The sequence below is a fragment of the Momordica charantia genome, unplaced genomic scaffold, assembly GCF_013281855.1.
Source record: "Momordica charantia cultivar OHB3-1 unplaced genomic scaffold, Mcharantia_2.0 BLBB01000136.1, whole genome shotgun sequence".
Lineage (NCBI taxonomy): Eukaryota > Viridiplantae > Streptophyta > Magnoliopsida > Cucurbitales > Cucurbitaceae > Momordica > Momordica charantia.
The window spans coordinates 1-20,624 of record NW_028275292.1 but is presented as its reverse complement, the minus strand read 5'-3'; the positions used below and the strand labels follow the sequence as shown (position 1 = coordinate 20,624).

The window sequence follows — 20,624 nt, the reverse complement described above, 5'->3', positions numbered from 1 at the left end:
GGCCCATCATCCTCCGTGACACAAGCTTGATGTTATTATTCAATTTGCCAAATAATAAAAATATAGAAGGAGAAGGAGATGGAGATGGAGAGTCGTCTATCTTTGAGATGGACGGTTGAGATTTATTTATTTAGATTACATAAGAAATTTTATACACGCGGCTTTGCAATTGTAATCTGGAAACACGTGTGAATAGCAAATATAGGGAACGACGACGTTTCATTTGATCCCGCCGTTTGTGCGGAAAATTATGAGAGCCACCTGCACTAAAAAAGGAAAAAAAAAAAAAAGAAAAAAGAAAAGATTTGTCTGCATGGTGACTGGTGAGTGTTCAGCCATGACGTCATGTGATTAAGTACAGATAATCAACCTAATTTTCAGTGAAGCTCGATGATTATCTTTATTGGAGTGTTTTGACCGTTAAATAATAATAATTTAACAAACAATTACGATCTTTTTCTTTTTATATAAGTTTAAATATCTCTTTCAATTATTAATTCTTGAGCTCAAGGTGTTTTTTAGTCTTTAAACTTAAAAGAAAGAGAAGAAAAAAAAAACAATTGTTTTTTTAGAATTTCTACTTCCAATTTATGTCTTATTTAATACTTGGCAATAATACTTAGCTCAACCAGTCTACGTGACTTTAGTAGATACTCAATATCAAAATATTGATATGTATATTTATAATTATATCATCTATTTATTAAACAATTGACGAGAAAATAATAGGGAATGACTAAACTTAGACATTTTGAAAGTTCAATTTTATACTTGCTTTTAATTTCTCGATTTTCAAATTTCATATTTTAGTCTCTGAACCTGTATTGGAATTATTCATTAATTATATTAATACATATTTTAAGTTATGTGAGGCTTAACTTGTTAAATACGGTGCTAGCATCTTAATATTATTTTATTAAATTTTTCAAAAAGACCCAACAACATTCATATTTTATTAATATTTTCATTCACATCTTCGTAAGATTGAGAATTCACTTTTTCATCTACACCGACACTTAACATCTAGCTAATAACATGGTCATGGGTGAAATTGAAAACTAACACGTGGACCACTCCCACGAAGCCACGTGGACTTAGGCTATAGATCAGGCATGGAGGAAAAGCTATATCATACGATAAGTATGGTTCCTACCTTAAGCAGAGTTGCAAGGTATCTACTGATATTTTAAAAAGGACAATTCTATTATCAAAATACTCGTGTGGCAGTCAAAATATTCTCTCACTGACAAATATACTAGTGAGACTCTTTCCCAAATCTTCTCCCTACAAAGAAAGGAGTCAAACCATTGTTAGCTCACTATTAATTAAATCCAAGTCCTAACTTAAGCTTCGGATTACATTTAGTCTATCACCTTTCGAATCACTTCGATGAGGCTCTTTGGCCAGACTTTCGTAGGCACGTCACCTCATCCATAATCCGACCCCAACGGATATAATTTTCAATTACTTAATTTAAAAAAAATCAAAGAGCAAGGACAAATTAGATAAAGAAATGTAAAACTGATTTTGGAAAAGTATAATAAAAGAAAAAAAGAGGGAGACGAAGCTTTGTTTGTTCATCAATGGTTTGAATATTAAACGCAAACGGAGGATTGGCATCGTGACTCCATTAACGACCATCGGCTTATATAAGAAACAGACAAAAGACAAATGGCGAAGAAAAAGAAAAAGAAAAAAAATTGCAGGAAAAACTTTCGAACTTTCTCTTCCAAGTTGAATCCATGGAACTCACAGTTCTCTCGTCTTTCTTTCCAACCACTTAAAATCAGCCCCCACTCTCCCCTACACAGATGCCAAACTATCGTCTCCTTTGTCGGCCATTTCTCCTTCGCCGAATGAGCTCTGCTTTTTGTTCTTCCCTATAATAATCTCTCCCAAGATCTCTCCATCCTCTTGTTTTGTTTTTTAACTTTAATTTTGGAGCAGAAAAGGCTTGGTTGGAGAATTTGGGGTTTCCGCTGGTGGATTTGATCAGTATGTAGCTGAATATAACATGAAAAAAGGGGGGGAATGATTTCTCTCTAATTTATCGCTATTTTCAGAGTGCCAAGTGTTCGATTACAGCCGCAAAGTGCTGGAGATTTTGATTATTTTTCTTTCTGCCCTTTATTTTTTTCCTGCCCAATTCATAAATTCGGCGTTTTCCCATTATTCCGCGCCCTGAATTTTAATCTCGATCTGTCCTTTTTCTTTGATTCATGAGTTCCATCTTCTTCAGCTTCTCGTCAGAAGATGTGAGTTGGAAGAAGACATGGCGGAATTGCTGTGTTTGTTACCCCCTTTTCGACGAGTGATGGCTGTGAGGTTTGTAAGTTTTCTTACTGATCCTTTTATTTGCATTCACTAAGAATTGAGTCTGAGTTTACGATTCTGTGCTGTTTTTAAATGCGTACTGCGGACTCTGTCGCTCTTTGAATCTGAAATGAACTTCCTAGGAACTTTAAGAATCCACTTTGTAAGGGGAATTTTCCTTTTTGTTTCTTTCTTTTTGTTAAAGTGATATTTGTTTTATTCGGCAATGCTGTTTGACATGATAATGGCTTCCTCAGGTGCTAAGTTGCTGGATCTTCATGTAGTTTTGGTGGAGGCAATGGTTGTTAATATGGTTACAGATGTTGTCAAGTCAAGGGGAGGATTTTTAGTAAGGTTTTTTGGATTTTGGCTTTCAATCACTCTTCTCTTTTGTACTACACAAGGGTTGAACTTAGAAGGGCTGTCCCTTTTGGAGCTGAAAAAGACTTTTAAGGATGAATTTGATAGTTTGAAGAACTGGAATCCCACGGACCAGACACCGTGCAGTTGGATCGGTGTGAAATGCACTGCTGGTGAAGCTCCGTTCGTATGGTCACTCAACTTGAAGTCGAAGAATCTTTCTGGATCTCTAAACCCTGCTATCGGTAAATTGATTCACTTAACTTATCTTGATCTCTCTTACAATGAGTTCACCGGAAATATTCCCAAAGAGATTGGTAATTGTTCAGGTCTAGAATACCTTTCTCTTAATAACAACATGTTTGATGGGAAAATCCCACCTGAATTGGGGAAGCTTTCTTCCTTGAGGAGTTTGAATATTTGTAACAATAGACTAAGTGGTTCGATCCCTGAAGAGCTCGGGAATTTATCATCACTAGTAGAGTTTGTGGCGTATACCAACCAGCTCACCGGCCCGTTGCCTCGTTCTATTGGGAATCTCAAGAATCTGAGGAGGTTTAGGGCTGGACAGAATACTATTTCTGGAAGCATACCTTCCGAAATAAGTGGGTGCCAGAGTCTTAATATGCTTGGCCTGGCTCAAAATGAGATAGGAGGGGAACTACCAAAGGAGCTTGGGATGCTTTATAACCTAACCGAGTTGATTCTTTGGAATAACCAGTTTTCTGGTATTATTCCTGAGGAGCTCGGGAACTGTACGAGCCTCGAGGTTCTTGCGCTGTATGCAAATGAGCTGGTTGGCCCCATACCCAAGGCATTGGGGAATCTCAGATTTCTGAAGAAGTTGTATTTGTACAGGAATCAGCTTAATGGGACCATTCCAAAGGAAATTGGTAATCTTTCGCTGGTTGAAGAAATTGATTTCTCAGAGAACTCTTTAACTGGTGATATCCCCTCAGAGTTAAGTAAGATTAAGGGTTTGCGCTTGCTTTTCCTCTTCAAAAACCTGCTGACTGGTGTTATACCAAATGAATTCAGCACCTTGAGTAACTTGACACGGCTCGATCTATCGATTAACGATCTTAGAGGACCTATACCATTTGGTTTCCAATATTTCACTAAGATGGTACAACTGCAGCTTTTTGATAACTCTCTCAGTGGTAGTATTCCTTCAGGGCTCGGACGTTACAGCCGGCTTTGGGTAGTTGATTTTTCAGTAAACAACCTAACCGGGACGATTCCTTCTCACCTTTGTCATCATTCTAATCTGAGCATATTGAATTTGGAGTCTAACAAGCTGTATGGAAACATTCCTCCTGGAATCCTGAACTGTAAATCACTGGTGCAACTTCGTCTCGGCGGGAACATGCTTACCGGGGCATTTCCATCAGAGCTTTGCAACTTGGAGAACCTTTCTGCCATTGAATTGGGCCAGAATAAATTCAGTGGTCCAATTCCGCTGGATATTGGAAGATGTCTACAGTTGCAAAGGCTTCACATTGCGAACAATTTCTTCACATCTAACTTACCAAAAGAAATTGGAAACCTCACTAAGTTGGTCACTTTCAATGTTTCATCTAATCGGCTCACTGGTCAGTTACCACTTGAATTTTTCAACTGTAAGATGCTTCAACGACTCGATCTCAGCCACAATGCCTTTACAGGCTCTTTACCGAATGAGATCGGTTCCCTTTCGCAACTGGAGCTTCTCATCCTTTCTGGAAATAAGTTCTCAGGAAACATACCTGCAGGACTGGGAAACATCTCCCGTGTGACAGAGTTACAGATCGGCGGTAACTCATTTTCTGGTGAAATTCCAAAGGAGTTGGGCTCCCTTTTAAGCTTGCAGATTTCAATGGATCTCAGTTACAATAATCTAACTGGGAGAATACCCCCAGAGCTTGGAAAACTTTATCTTCTGGAAGTTCTCCTTCTCAATAACAACCATTTGACTGGACAAATTCCTACCGAGTTTGACAACCTTTCTAGTTTATCAATCTGCAACTTCTCCTACAATGACCTTACCGGGCCGATACCTTTGATACCATTGTTTCAGAACATGGGCATCGATAGCTTTACGGGCAACGACGGACTTTGTGGCGGACCTCTTGGTGATTGCAATGTGGATTTTTCTTCTCATACTACACAATCGGAAAGTGCAAATACGTCACGTGGTAAAATCATCACAGGAGTTGCTTCTGCTATAGGTGGGATCTCTCTCGTTCTAATTGTGATTATTTTGCATTACATGAGACGTCCACATGAATCTTCTTCGATGCCGAATAAGGAGATGTCGTCCTCTGACTCGGATTTTTACTTACCTCCCAAGGAGGGATTTACTTTCCATGATCTGGTTGAAGTCACAAATAACTTTCACGACAGCTATATTATTGGAAAGGGTGCTTGTGGAACAGTTTATAAAGCCGTGGTTCATACCGGACAGATTATCGCAGTTAAGAGGTTGCATCAAACAGGGAAGGGAACAACATTGAGAACAGTTTCCAGGCCGAAATTTTGACCCTCGGAAAGATAAGGCATCGAAATATTGTTAAGCTTTATGGATACTGCTACCACCAAGGTTCCAATCTGCTCCTTTATGAATACATGGCAAAGGGTAGTTTAGGGGAACTAATTCATGGGTCCTCTCGTTGCTTGGATTGGCCAACTCGGTTCACGATCGCTGTTGGGGCTGCAGAAGGTCTTGCATATTTGCATCATGACTGCAAACCGAAGATAGTTCACCGAGATATCAAGTCGAATAATATTCTTCTCGATGATCACTTTGAAGCCCATGTTGGTGATTTCGGTCTTGCAAAAGTGATTGACATGCCTCATTCTAAATCGATGTCAGCAGTTGCAGGATCGTATGGATACATCGCTCCTGGTAAGCTCTTCTTTAATAACCCAAATATCAAAATTTTTGACATCCATGTGAATATTATTATTACGATCAAATGTTGAACTTTTGTTTAAGACTTCAAATTAAAACATGACATTTTCATCTTGCAAACTTGGATTCTTCTGAAACCTTGAAGCATACCTCCTCTCTTTTTTTGGCTGCAGAATATGCTTACTCTATGAAGGTTACAGAAAAATGTGACATTTATAGTTTTGGGGTGGTTCTTCTTGAGTTGTTAACTGGGAAAACTCCTGTACAGCCATTAGATCAGGGAGGGGATCTTGTAACATGGGTGAAAAATTTCATCCGCGACCATTCATACACGTCGAGAATATTTGATTCTCGGTTGAATCTTCAAGACAGAAGTATCATCGATCACATGATGGCGGTACTAAGAATCGCTTTAATGTGCACAAGTATGTCTCCTTTCGACCGACCATCTATGCGGGACGTTGTGTCGATGCTTATAGAGTCTAACGAGCAAGAAGTCAATTTCATTCCATCTCCGGATTCCGACCTTCCCCTCAAAGATAATACCATATGACAGTACAGTATAATCCATTATTGGAAGTTTCATCAGATGCCTAAAGATTGCTAGTTACTGATATGTTCCCCCTGATTTTTTTACAGGAAATTGATTGGTTTCATAGTTTTCTTCTTCTTCTTCTTCTTCTTCTTCTTCTTCTTCTTCTTCCTTTAGAAAAATGTCCATTGAGTTAACTTATCAGTTATTGGGGCTGGGGGCAATTGGGTAAAGATAGGTATTTTCTCCAATTCTGTATTTTTGTGAAAGAAACTAAAACAGTTTTTATGTACAGTTGGTAATACCATTGTTCTGTATGTAAAACATCAGTGTTATCAATAAAAGTAAAAAATTCTGTCATCGTTCGATCCTACTACATTTGACATCGAAGAACTCTATGAATATTTAATATCTTAAATAGGTGGCCTCCACGATTTATATTCATGTTTCGATATTGGAATTTAAATAGAGGTTGAAGTCGGTCTTAAAGAAACTAAAGTGCAGTGACTATGAAACTCTATTTACAAGTCAAGAATTTGATATGGAAGATTTGGCGTGAGAATGAGAATGGCCTAAGAAAAAGGTGCTAGTGAACAGAGTACTTTTTGACTTTCTATTTGGTTAAAAGCAAAGTTCCATATTGAAAATTTAGGGCAGATCAAAAGGGACCATCAGAGTCATTTGTATCCATAAAAAAAAAAAAAAAAAAAAAAAAAAAATTGGGGTGAATTCTTCTGTGGCCCTTCTATTTGAAAATACGTGTCCAAACCTCAATTCAGACGAGGACTAGAAGGAACTAGCAAAACTATCTGGGTACAAAAACGGGAGCTCAACTCGTAATGGACCTAGGACGTTGATATCGCCTGCAAATGATCTGATGATCATCGGCCAGGTATGAATTTCTATATAACCTAACCAAGTACGGTTTGGCACCATTTTTTACTAAGTACTAACTTAAGCTTCAAAGTGAATGTGGTGGAGCACCACACTAGTGTAAGGTTCTATTTCAGATTATCACCTTGATTGACTGGGCGTCCACTTTGGATCTAAATCCGACCGTCACCTCATTGAAAATCCAACATTTGTCGTTTAAGTAATTAATCTATGTGGATGATATTGATGACAAAAATATTATTTTAATGACGACGTGACCATACCTCAACTTGTTAAGATACATCATCTTTATCGATACTTTGAAAGTTCAAATTGCTACTCACATATATTATCGAACTAAAAAAATATTATTATTTTAAATTGGTCTTTATTTAAAATAATAATAAAGTATTGATTTTTTTTTTTTTTTTAGAAAGATAAAGCATTGAAACTTACCTCTAGTGTAGACTTTTATTTTTGTAGGGATTTAATGATGGATTAAAATAAATAAGAAACGTGTAACGTAGGACATAAAATAACATAATATTCAACTGCTTTTAATTCCATAAAGAATTTAGTCAAAAGCAAGATTTTGGTCCATTCTACAATGATATTTAAATTTCTAAAAAAAAAAATTCTTCTTCTTGAAGTTTATTATCTTGACCAAGTTGAGCATGGAAAGCTTCTATCCTATCAAAATCTTTGAAGTATAAATCAAAACAGAGTATAAATTTAGATACCCAAAAAGTTGCATTATTTAATTGATCTACACATAACATATTTCATTGCAACATAAAAAAAAAATCATTATTTTTCTTACAAATATTTGGATTGATTTAGATGTAGTTAAGCTCCGTGAGCATTTGTCAGTTTAAAAAATTTAAAGACTATAATTAAATAAAAAATTATTAAAAGTGTAAGAACTAGAACCACATTTAATCTTATATTGAGATTTATGAAATGTTGATAATATCCTACTTAATAGGATTGTCATCTTTTATCACTAAATATATAGTAAAAAATAATTTAAAAATCTCTCTCATTACAATAAACATACGACTTCAAGGATAAGGTAAAGACAATGAATATATTCCCCGTCTCCATTTTCGAAATAAAATTAGAGGAAAGAAAATGTCTCATTTCTAATTCTCTTTATCCCCGCTCTAGATATATAGCAAAAAAATTGTCATTTTAATAATTATGAGAGTAGCAGTCATATTACAACGATGACACTTTTTTCCCTCTCTAAGTGTCGAGTTGGATAGACAACCATACATATTTAGGGAGAGCTCGTGCATCTTATGACAAATTATATATGTCAAATGTTTGGTAGCTTAGGAACATATGAAGAGAGAGCCCAAATGGGACATAAAAAATTGTTCTCTCAATATATTAAAGTGTGTGGAAAAATCTTGAAATACCAAAAGAATAAAATGTTAATGTTAGATTTTATCATATTGAAATCAATATATACTGTTATAAGTATGTTTCATCCCGTAGAAGTTGACGTTGCATTTTGATACGTAACATAATTGTATATGTATACTTATTTTTAAAATCATATCGTGTTAACAACATAACTGTAGTTCAATAATAATTGACATTTATTTGTGACTAAGAGATCGTGAGTGTACCAAAAAAGAAGTTTTGAAAATACAACTACTAAAATAAATAAAAATTGAAAGTACGTGAACTAAAATAAACATTTTTTAAAATATCAAACCGAAATAATATTAGAAAATTACCTCCCTGCCCCTGCCCGTAATGTGTTAATGGGATGCCCGTCGGCAGAAAGTGAGTGTTCATCTTGTTGTTGTTCGAGATTTTCGTGGGTCGCCATCTCTCAATAAATACTTGGATGAATGAAGGAGAAGGACACCTCTAAACTAAAAAGTTGACATTGAAGTTTGAATTTCATTTTTCTAATTTCAAAAGTTGACTGAGAAATATTTCTTTTTTTCAACTATAGGTTTAATAGGAAGCTAAAGAATCAGTTATTATACCTACATACATTAATTTTGAATTTTGAATGAAGTTGTGATCATAATTGGCATTTCCTTTACACAAATTTATTCCATCTTTTTTTGTTCGAAAAAAAAAGATAAAAATTCGAAAATTCAAAATAAAATAATATTTAGGATTTGTGTGATGCCCATTATGTTTCTAAAAGATATTTTGACTTATAATATTTCGAAATTGGTTTTTGAAATTTAATAGTTTTAGGGGGAAAAAAAACATATTTCATAAGATATCAGAATTTTTTTCGGATGTCAAAAGCTTTTTTTTAAAAAAAAAAAATTATTAACTAATAAAGGAAATTGATACTGAACAAGTTTTTTTAATTAAAAAACAGAAAGCGAAAGACAAACGATTATCATAAGACCCCTGCTATTTGCATTTATTTTTCAGGTAACCATATTTCTACCTAATAAATAGGTCTAAGAATTGAGGTTTAAATACTATTTTCGTCTTATACTTTTAAAATGTTTGATTTTTTGACTTTCTATTTTGTTCATTTTAGTTCCTGTTGAATCATAAAGTTGTCCAACTCAACGAATTTCGGCTCGAGCAGGTGAGCTGAACCGTGACCTCCTGAAACTGGACCTGCGAGATAGTGAGCACTTCGATGCTAAAGTCAGTAAAAGCCTGAGCTTAATGAGAGAGAATCAGGATGTTCGCATACTTTTAAATGAGGGAAATGATCCTATTTATAGCCAGGACCTCCGACAGCATTCCCGACACAGCTTCAACGGCTCTTTAAGGTTACTGTGAAACGCGGCGTACTGTCGTGGAGTTTGTCGGAGGCGTGACCAAGTTGAAGAAAGCCAATCGAATCGCACATTTTTGTAAGAACGTAAGTCAAAGTGAACTTGTTCGGCTCGGCCACTTATAGGTCGAGTCGAGGAATGAATACTTGGCCGTTATTTTCGAGCCATGTGTAACAGTTTGTTCATCCACTCAACACTTGCCACGTGTGTGCTTAAATCAACCTCCAACAGTTCCTATACATTTTTTTTAATAACTATTTTGGTCACCATTTGCAAAATGTTATTCAAATTTATAACGAAAACCATTTAATACAAATTTATTGTTATGTTTCAAGAAACTTATTAAAGGTGGTGTATTGTTGAAATTGTGACTAGAAAAAGATTAAAAGATTGAAATAAACGAAAAAACTAAAAAAATAAGGATGAGAATAAGTCTCTTACCATTTAAAAAGAAAGCAAATGGTCCTTTTTACTATTATTGGAAAGCACTCCCTCTAAATCCTTAAAACTTTTTAAACAATTTTCATGGTGCCTTTTGCTTCTCTTGATTGGATCTAAGCCCAATGGAAATGAAGGCATGTGTTCTAATATATTCCTTCAAGTGTTAGAGAATGACTCTCGATTGAATAAATGCCACTCAAATAGAATTGCCCCCCACATAAGACAGCACCATAAGGATTTTCTGTTTATCCCCGTGGATTTTCTTTTTTTCTTTTTCTTCTAACTTAAACTAGAAATTCGAATATTTGATGTATAATATATTATTTCCTCTATTTTTATTTCAATTTAATGCATTAACTTCTAATATTGAAACTTTTTTCATGTTGCATTCCTATTATTAGACAAACACTCTATTGTAAATGTTTAATAAGGTGTTGACACCAATTCGAATAAAATCATTGTCATTATAATAACAAGAAAGAAATTAATCTTCCTAGATAAGATATAAAAATTGATTGAATGATATGTATTCAGTCACCTCCAATTTCAGATCAATGCTAGTTGTCCAATTTGAAGAACAAAAAGATTTGATGTTACAAAGATAACATAATTTTTTGTAACTTCATATGGTGGTTGTTAATTCTTAGTATGTGGTGATTCGAATTTTGCTTGGTCCCATTCAAAAGGCCCCCGGTGTAATTATTGCATCTAAGAAATTTATAAAGTTAATGATAGTATACACAAACAAACGTTTTACACATAAATGTGGAGTTGTGATTCGCATGGAGGTTGATATTGCCATTCGAAAGGATATGCTCAGATGAACCGATGCGAAGAGTACTAAGATAGATTCAATATAATCATTGGAGTCCTCGTATTTGTTTTGTTTTCTTGATTTAGTGAGTTTCTCCTTATAATCTTCCTAATGATATAATATTGTCGACTTTTTAAATTCAATAATGATTGGACAACTTTTTAGATGAAAATAAATACCTCAATTTGACGATACAGTATTGTCAACTTTGAACTTCAAGCCCACATAACTTTTATTTTGAACTCTACTCTAAAGGCCTATAGCTCTCTCCAAGTTTTCTTCCATCTCCCTCTATCACCTTCTAGTTTGATTGTTTTTTTTCTTTCATTCTTTTGGCACCTATTAAGGTTAGAATAAAAACTAAGTTTACCCCAAATCATTAGTTTAATCCACTCTTCTGAAGTATTCTTTTAACCACCTTAGACGCTGCGGCATATAGGAGGTTGGCACTACCATACCAACACAATTTGAATAACAATTTGAATGACAATGATGTTAAGGATAACAAGTTCTACATATCTCGATAATGATATAATATTGGATATAAGTCTTTATGATTTACTTTTTTATATCACTCAAAAGACCTTGTACCAATAAAAATAACTGTCTCGAAGTATGTATCATGGAATAACCCCGACCTAAGAATATTATTCAAAAAAAAAATCTAGGGCGAAGAGAGTATCTTTTATATGACTAGAAAAAAAAGGAAATGATGTCTGGAAATTTAGGAATAAATTGCAGTTCATACCAACCTATAGAGGAGAGGAGAGGGAGGAACGAGGAAGCGCATGTGATTGTGAAAATGGAGGAAATCTGTACAGCCATGTCAGGCAAATCTTGGCGTATACTGGGCCCTGCATCAACTTAATTGGTCCTTTCTGTAGTAGATATTATATCTTTGGTCTTTTCAAATAAGATATCTTTCATTTACAATCTTCCAAAACGAATCTACAAATACCTATTTAACAAGCGGAGCCGAGGGAGAGAACTATGTTAACTATTCAGGATGTTTCAATTTAACCTACAAATTTTTATATTGGGAGATAAATGGCACTTTGTCTCACCGCTCACGTCTCTTTAATCATATCATTATCCACCTTATCACTTTGTTTTCAGACACTACAAAAAAATATTAACTTTAGAGATTCGATTGCTCTCTAAACTTGGTTTGTTAGTTGTGTTACTACTGCCATTTGTACTTCCTACTTAATTATCCCTTAACTCTCAAAATTGTCTTCAGATTGGGGAGAATAAACTCACCGGGGCAAGATTTCCCAGCTCTACAGCTTAGGTGGGTCTAACTTCTAGGATTATTATGGGGCTTCTCTAATAGCTACTGATTTATTCCTAAAATATTGAAAATTGGAAGGGGCAATACTATTAGATTTCCAAGTGATTAGCATGACCATATAAGATGGCTTGCTGACTCTAAAACGTAATTTATTTCTTCTGACTACACATTCTACCACCCCTCACTCTGTCAAGTCTACAGAGAAAATTAGGCTAAAGTTCAAAAGGAAAAAAATTTTAAAAAAGAGAAAAAATGGAGACAGTAAGATCCAAGAGCATCCAAAAAGCAGAGCACTTGTCCCTGGTGAACAACACCTGACTTTACGTACCAGTTACCATAAAAGGCAATTACCGACCATTATGTGCCACAGGGTTACTAAACAAACATAGTTAATAATTTAATAAACTCAAAAGGAACACCGGTAGTATTATCACAGACGTGGTTTCTCCAAAAACATAGAAAAACGTCACCTTTTTACTAAGTGATACCGCGCTTGGATATTCGAGGAATTCAATTCCATGGTTAAACTCAATACTTATAACTCAGAAAAAGCCTTCCATTCCGGAGATACGCTAGAATCTAGCTATGGAAAGGCCAAGACGATGACGGTAAAAGTAAAACTAGTAGAGAAGTAGAACAGAGTTGAGTCAACTTAGCTGGTCTGGTGCTTTACCACGAGAAATCCTTCTTCCAGCTTACTTCGTCGTCACTGAAATAGAATCCATCTTCCATAACCAGCAAGAGCATTTCCTGAGAGGACTACAGCGATAGATATCTCTTGGTACCTTGAATGCATCAAAACTCTTCCTCGTCCGGTCCAGTTTGACCGTGCATGAGATTGAGAGGTTGTAAAAATCCAGAAGTTGGTCCTGACGAGCCAGCCGAAATCATCATGCTCCTGGAGCGCACGCCGCCAATATCATTGTTTGGACGCACACCATATCACCAGAGGCATGAGTGAGGAATTTGTGAAGCCATTGATCACGCGGACTTCGTATTCTATGCCATACAGTTGCTCTGCAGGTAACAATGACACGAAAAACAGTGAAGAATGGGAAGAAAATGAGCATCAGAATGCTAATGAGAATCTTCATGAAGTAAAATTGCTGGTGCAAGTGATGGCAGTCTTTCTCAAGCTTTATACGGTCTCATCTCATCTCAAAGCTAGTTTTTCTAAGAATGGTAATTCTAGACCATTACGTTCTATGAAATGAATAGAGAATGTACTAGTTCAATGAAATGCACTTTTACTATTTCTATTTGTATTGATAAAATTTAGACTGTATTGAAAGAAATGGTTGTGAATATTTAGATATCAGAACCCTATTTTGTCTTTTCTAGATATTCTCGTAAACAAATCAAGAGAGGATTATATGCTTCTCCATTAATGTGATACGTGTTCTACACATCGAACATCTGGAAGAGAACTATAAATGCACACCCACTAGCCGGGACGCGGCGCGTGATTTTTTAGGACTTTCTTTACGCAAATGATTAAAATCTTGATAACATTGTATTCAAGTTAGCCCCTGAAGAGAAAATGGCAGTGCAACTTATTTATCACGCCGTGGACTAAAAAAAAAATGTTAGTGTTCATGAGTTGATTATAATTGTTTACTTACTTCGATGATGATTTTCTTTTTAATATCTTGTAGTCCTTTTTTTAGATACTTTATAAAATTCTAGCCCAAAAAAAAAAACTAATTTTCAATAACCTATTTTTATTTTATTTTTAATTTATTAAGACTAAAAAGTGAAAATTTAGACAAGAAACTGGTCAGTCAACAGATCTAATTTTAAAAATAGAAAACTGGAAAAAATCATTACCATTGAGAATCAACTACCAAACTATTCTATCAAAAAAAAAAAAAAAAAAAATCATTGCCAAATTCTAATATCCAACTGTTCATTTTATCTTAGTTCCTGCATGAGGATATTATTCAAGTACTGGCCTTGGATTCAACAAGAGGAATACAAAATATTCTATACGATTGTCGATTAACTATACTTATACTTCGAATATAATAACCCAACAATTCAGAATACCTGTACTGTTTAGGTCCACTGAAACTGGCTCCAAAAAATCTTCATGAGCTCCGGTGACATTTTCATGTTTGAAAGCTGTGGTCAAAGTGAAAGGCAAAGTCAAAATTACTTTATTCTAAAAATACAAACCGGTATTCAGGTAAACTATTGTTACTGGTCACATTTCATAAAACGCTACTTTACCATTTTTAGAGTTTGGAATATAAAAAACTGACCTCTACACCCTTTCCCAAACAAGGTTTGGCTTCATAGGAGTACCAATTAGATCTCTCAAATTCATTCTTCCACACCCTATCACTATCGTTGAGCATCAATATTCAACCACTACGGTATAATTAATCTCGATCAACTTTTGGCGCACACAGAGATAAACTCAAATCTTCACCCTACTTAACAAAAAATTAGGGAAGAGAGGATCTGATATTAGACCCCAGAAAAGAAAAGAAAAGATATAGTGCCTTATCCACTCTACGAAAAAAATGGTGTCTGTCACGGTCCTATCCTGTCATAATTAGTCGTTTAATATTGCAAACGTGACCAATATACTAGGGTATAAAATGACATTTCTAATTCTCTCATATTGGAATAATATCAGTCGCCTTACCATTATACTAAATTGACGCCTCAATTTCTGTTTACTTGCAATGCAATACGTTCGAGAAAGATAATTCGTTTCTACTTTCACTCGAGCTTTGCAACAGTAGACTCGTGTTAAAGCTAAATGCCATCAATGGTTTCAATCACAGAAATTTTTAACTTATTAGATATTCGAGTAATCTTAAAAGAGAAATGAGTTGTAACCAACATGAATAATGAACGAACCTTACAACTTTTGGAGAGAAGATTACCGAGTTGAGCAGCGAAAAAACCTTCCCAATGTCTTGGCACCAAAGAAAGCTGAAGCGGACTACTCTCGACCTCACCACTGAAGCTCGAATCAATATAGTTCATTTGGTCAAGACTGAATGGCACGTGGGTTCCACTATGGAATCTGGCCTTCGGTTACTTCTGCAACAGAACGATGGTACGGACTGAACCATACATCACTGATCCATGGGCTATAGTGTTGGACTTTTCGGTCTGGAACCGAAAGGAGAAAAAGAAAGCATTACAATTGAAAATAGAATTTAATTTCTCCATTTACTTGAAGCAACGATTACACAACCATGTTTAAGAATATTCCTCCACCTCATTAGAAGAGAGAGAAAAAAAAACAATTCGTAATCACAACAGCAAAAGTGCACGAAGGTATTAGCAACGTAGTAGTACTGACAGATAATATTTTTATTTATAAGTGTGCTGACAGCTATGAACAGTTCATTCATTCGCATGTAAGCGATTATCAAAAAAATTGTGTACCTTTGAAATTGAGATTTGACTAATCACCCCCACCTTGGTTGCCAAGGCGAGCTATTTCATCTTCAAGGCCAAAGAAGTGACTGAAAAGTTTGTTATGAAGTTCTCTGGAATCGACATGACTTCCTTCCAACAGTGAGAGACCTGGGCATAACCTTTAACCCATTCTTTAGCAAATCCATTCCCTTGCTGATTCCTTCAGGAAGCTTTCTCTTCCTGCTAGATGGTCCTTCATCAGTGTCCATGCTCTTACATTCAATACCCTTTTCACATGATTTTAATATCTTATTGAGAACATCCTTTAACATTAGTCCTTCTTTCAAAGCAGTGCTAGCTGGTCACCACTCGTTGTTACTGTGAGGAGAGCCATTTCCTTCTCAAGAAATATCTTAAACTCTAACATAAACCCCTCTTCATTTACCTGTTTTCCTGATTCTAAATCGTCGTACGAAAGAGCTGCATTTTGTGGCACAAACCTCCACAGCTCATCGCAAGAAGTACGTGCAGAAAATATCCAAAAGCTGTTAGCCCAAATGTATGAGTGCCCAGTGCGCTCCTTAAATAACATATGATATAGCTCCCACACAGCGCAGCTTTTGGCATTATCATCAGTTTCTGTCATTTTAATGTGCGCAAGCCCTGCCAAGAAAGGAGCCAAACCTGATTTGCATTCATATAACAGAGGATCTGAGGCTGTTGGTCCTGAGATAAAAAGCTTTTCAAGCTCCAAGATGACTTCCTCCATCTCATTAGATGCATAAAGGTGTTTCATGCACGAGATGATCCCCAACGTTTCAGATATTAGTTTTCTACAGAATCCCTTTACTTCTCCGACTCCAGAAATTTTGTAGCCACGGAGAAGAGCAAGTAAGAACTTTAACGTTCTCACATCAATATCAGAGGTGCTTAACTTCCTATAGGACATTGTGATATCCAAATTAGACAATTATAAATGAGACTGAAACATTGAACTAAAGCTTCATATTAGAGCACTATGTGAAGAAACTCTGAAAAAGATATAACATCAACTTCACTTGTAAATAGAAACAAAAGGAAAACTAGTCACATGGTCGCTAGTTGAAGTTCTAAAAAAACAAAACTACCTACAATTGTGGAAAGTTGAGTCTCGAGGGACTTTCAGGAGTGTGGAGGGTTGGAAAAAATATTATCCTTAACAAGGTGAAATACGAATACCTACATGGACTGTATTGTAGCAGATGCAGAAAATACTGGCAACCCAATAACCCAGAAGAGGAAGTTAACATTGAAAGTCTCATCAAAATCCCGATGAAGCTCAAATAATCATGAACCATACCCTGAATAGCAATATGTTTAATCTTCTCGGAGAGTAAGTTTAGGGGAAAGCCTTCCAAGATCAAGGCGACCAATATCACTGTAGATAACCGAGATTTGTCCTGAAAAAAATAGCCTCACAAATCTCATTTAGTTTAGAATGTGCACCATATGTAAGCATCATGTTTATAGACCTTGCCATTTTCTCAAAGCAGAACTGTAAACAAGAACTGGCTCCGAGGATCTAATGACTTCATTACTGATAAAAGGTTAGAGATGACACCATTCACCAGGCCATTATCAGCATACCGCAACATAAAGCACCAAAGTTCCATAACAATGTCCAGCAGAAAAAGAAAATGAGGATGCAAGAGATTTCAAGTAAGAAGGATTGCAGTTCCACCCAAGCATAACTTGAAGAGACTGCAACCATGAAAGTCTTCAATGCATGCAAAAGAGAAGAGAACAGAGGCTGCCATTTTAGCTCTGTAGTTTTTCCAGATAAATATAAGAAAGGAACTTGCAGGAGAAGAAGAACAGATGCATATACATCTTCTTGAACTAGATTGTCCAAAAGCCAACTGAGTTTTGTGGTGATCAGTAGTTTTGCATCATCACTGAGATCAAAAGAATACCTCAGCAAATTAAGTAGAAGATTAATGCGGCCAAGCAATAAGGTTTTCCATTATTCATGCCTTCACAATTAATGGAAAACATTCCATTCATTGGATCAATCCTAAAACAAGCACTAGGATCCCATCTGGAAAAGAACACCTTTCAGTAGTGAATAACAAGCCCATAATCTCAAGTTTCAGGTCTTGTTTTAGATCAGTGGAATTTACTATACACTTGACTAAATCCAAGCACGTTGGCTCCAAAATTCAGTGATTGCTTCAGCTACAGTTTCCAGTAACTTTTCACTGCTTAGTGAAAACTATATGTGAAGATTGTTAGAACACAGAGAATGATCTCCTTATGTACTAGATATGCTTGGCAAGGACACAGGCACGATATTTTCACAGCATTAATCAGGAAAAATTTAACTGGAAGAAATATTCGTCTGGCTTCAGCTGCAGAGACAGCTTCTTTCGTTACAGAAGAACCAAGTCGTGCTGCACATTTCAGAGGCTCAATGACAAGCGAAACTAGAATCAGAATAGTGCCTGCTATGTTCACTTTTGATAATAATACACGTTTTCCATGTTGAAGCAAGGTAAACACTCCTTTCCAGACACGTTAAGAATGGTAACCAATCCTCCACCACCTTTGGCTGCAATGGTGCCCAATTCACATACTTCTCGATATACACTTGTGTACGTTGATGGCATGGTTTGCAGCACTGCTGGTTTTATCAGAATTTTCATCAGAGAACTCCCCATCTAGAGCTTGGGAGTGAACTTCACAAATTTTATCATTGCATCAATGATCATCTGCACAGCTTTCAATATTTCTGAGCCAAATTCTTGAATCCTCTACTTAGAGAAACAAAGTAGCCATGATGTCAGCTGAGGGACAAGTAACTAAACATCTTTTAAGCTAAAATTAAATAATCAATTAACATACTTACCTATATAAATAAGAAAGGGACAAATAAAAATAAATTTACCAACAAGGATCACACCTGATTCGAGCTAGAATACAATCGGAAAGAGGTTATAGACGCGGGAATTTAAGATGCATGAGAAAGATGGTGGGAAAGGTTAACTTGTAAATTTTGCATTACTCAAGGAAAGTATTTCTCGATAAACAATATCATGATTTTCATGAATAAGGGGCTACATGCAACTATGCAAAATTTCAAAACGTTTGACCGTTTCATTTAATATACATAAAACTAGAAAAACAAGCAAAGCCAAGATATGAAATCATAGAACTGTTAAGAGAGCTAACACTTAAAACTTCGTCCAGGTCTAGTTTCACAAATTAAACCAAGGACATAATTGTACTATGGAGGACCGGAGGTCAATTCATTTGTTGTCATATCCGAGAAGAGGTAATTCCTATGTTTGGCAAGAAAAGTATTGCACATAACTCTCCAAACTGCTTTGATAGAGTCACCTAATCAAACTAAAGGCCAGTAAGCTCAATACTACAGCTTGAATATATAAGAGAACCATGAAAGTTAATCTGATGCTAACTCTTTTTTTCTTGCTTTGCAATTTATGGTCAAAAAATTATGTAAATTATTACCTGTTCTTGTTAATACTCTTTTCTAGTGTATAACACAAAACATTTTTACGGCCTTACTAGTTACTAATAATAGTAAGGGAGGACCATTTGACCTCTTCTTCATTCAGTGTATCCATTTCATAATACCAAATCTGATTAGAGATTAAAGAATTACAGAGAAAATAAATGAACAGAGAATCCTAGAAGGGTTACTCCTTGTCATAGATTTCGACGCAAGATAAGGTGACTTAATAACAGATTTAGCTTTTTTCTCCGTTTTATTATTTATATTATCTAAGCTGTAGTATTGAGGTCACTAGCCTCTATTTGATTTGGTGACTTCATCAATAAAGGAAAAGAAAATAAAGATCTGGGAGAGCTAACCATTCAGCTTCTTGACAACAATCAATACATTCTGCAAGCTAATGGTACCTGAATTTGATACTGATTAATTCATTAAATTCAACTGTTCCAAGGTGAATTCTCAACCGTACTCATCAACATCTTATCTTCAAAAGAGGATATCTTGCCAAAGCTGAAAAACTGGCAGCAGAAAATTTCAACGCATCTAAAAGAAGCTGCACAAAGAAATCTAATCAGTCCAAGAAACAAACCTGCTAGGGAAGTAATTTGAAACAAGTAACTAAAAACAACAATTACAATCCTAAGAAACAATGTACCAAAAAGAAAACGCAATTTATGCTTCTGCCAACCAATTGGAAAGGTAGAAGAAGAAACGCAAATAAGCAAACCCAACCACAAGAAGACAGGTAGAGGGTTGGAGCATTGGCACAAAGCATTAATGAGAGAACGTATTGGTCTCAATGAGCTTATGTGAGTCCTTGTGTGATAGTATAGGAAACTCAATATTTATGGTCCAAAAATTGAAAATAACCTTGGCATTTCAAGATAGCTAGTCAATCTCAACATGGATTAGAAGTACCGTATATTTATCCATACTTTTAAAACTACATGATTTTTTAAAAATCCCTGATTAAATAAAATATCATGATAATAAACTTACATTTAAGTCGATCAAAGAGCATTGATTAGGAAACTACAATATAAATACACACTTCAAGTTGCACTTCAAGTCAACTGCACGAGCATAAGATAAGATTGACATTAACTAACATTTACACCTGAAAAAACAGGTTGGAGTGCTCTTCTTCCTGTGACTCTGGATTGACATAAGTGTCATCTTTAGATGCTTTCCACACCAGATACTTGCCTAAAGAAAAAACACATGATTTAAGTATCTTAGAAGGTTGCTGATTCCTATATAAACTTGCATACAGTGAGAAAAATGAACCGTGTACAGAAAAAAAAAATGTTTGACCTTAACTCGAGTCTGAGAAACTGTGCAAGAGAACCAGCTGTGTCTTTCTCCAAACGTTTATGGCCACAAGTAAAATCGTTCTGTTTAATAAGCATTGCGTCACATCCAAACAGGTGAAATCTTCCCAAAATATCAAGCT

At 35.6% G+C, this 20,624-nt stretch overlaps 2 protein-coding genes and 2 pseudogenes across 2 annotated transcripts; 2 read left to right on the top strand and 2 right to left on the bottom strand.

The window, feature by feature from the left end:
* Positions 1-2,611: 2,611 nt before the first annotated feature.
* On the top strand, positions 2,612-5,191 carry LOC148207565 (uncharacterized). The gene has a single exon (XM_088118417.1). It carries the CDS (start codon positions 2,612-2,614, stop codon positions 5,189-5,191), a length of 2,580 nt encoding a protein of 859 aa, XP_087974543.1.
* Positions 5,192-5,277: 86 nt separating this feature from the next.
* LOC148207564 (putative leucine-rich repeat receptor-like protein kinase At2g33170) lies at positions 5,278-6,455 on the top strand. The gene is made up of 2 exons (XM_088118415.1): positions 5,278-5,557; positions 5,737-6,455. Exons 1-2 carry the CDS (start codon positions 5,278-5,280, stop codon positions 6,114-6,116), a joined length of 660 nt encoding a protein of 219 aa, XP_087974541.1. The 3' UTR covers positions 6,117-6,455.
* Positions 6,456-12,805: 6,350 nt separating this feature from the next.
* Positions 12,806-13,468, bottom strand: LOC148207563 (uncharacterized; annotated as a pseudogene).
* A 2,238-nt stretch (positions 13,469-15,706) lies between these two features.
* LOC148207562 (uncharacterized) lies at positions 15,707-20,615 on the bottom strand (annotated as a pseudogene).
* Between the last annotated feature and the right edge of the window lie 9 nt (positions 20,616-20,624).

Coding starts and splice junctions, on each gene's coding strand:
- LOC148207565 (XM_088118417.1), top strand. CDS start 2,612: ATGGTTGTTAATATGGTTACAGATGTTGTCAAGTCAAGGGGAGGATTT.
- LOC148207564 (XM_088118415.1), top strand. CDS start 5,278: ATGGCAAAGGGTAGTTTAGGGGAACTAATTCATGGGTCCTCTCGTTGC. Junction 5,558..5,736: donor GTATGGATACATCGCTCCTG/GTAAGCTCTTCT, acceptor TTTTGGCTGCAG/AATATGCTTACTCTATGAAG.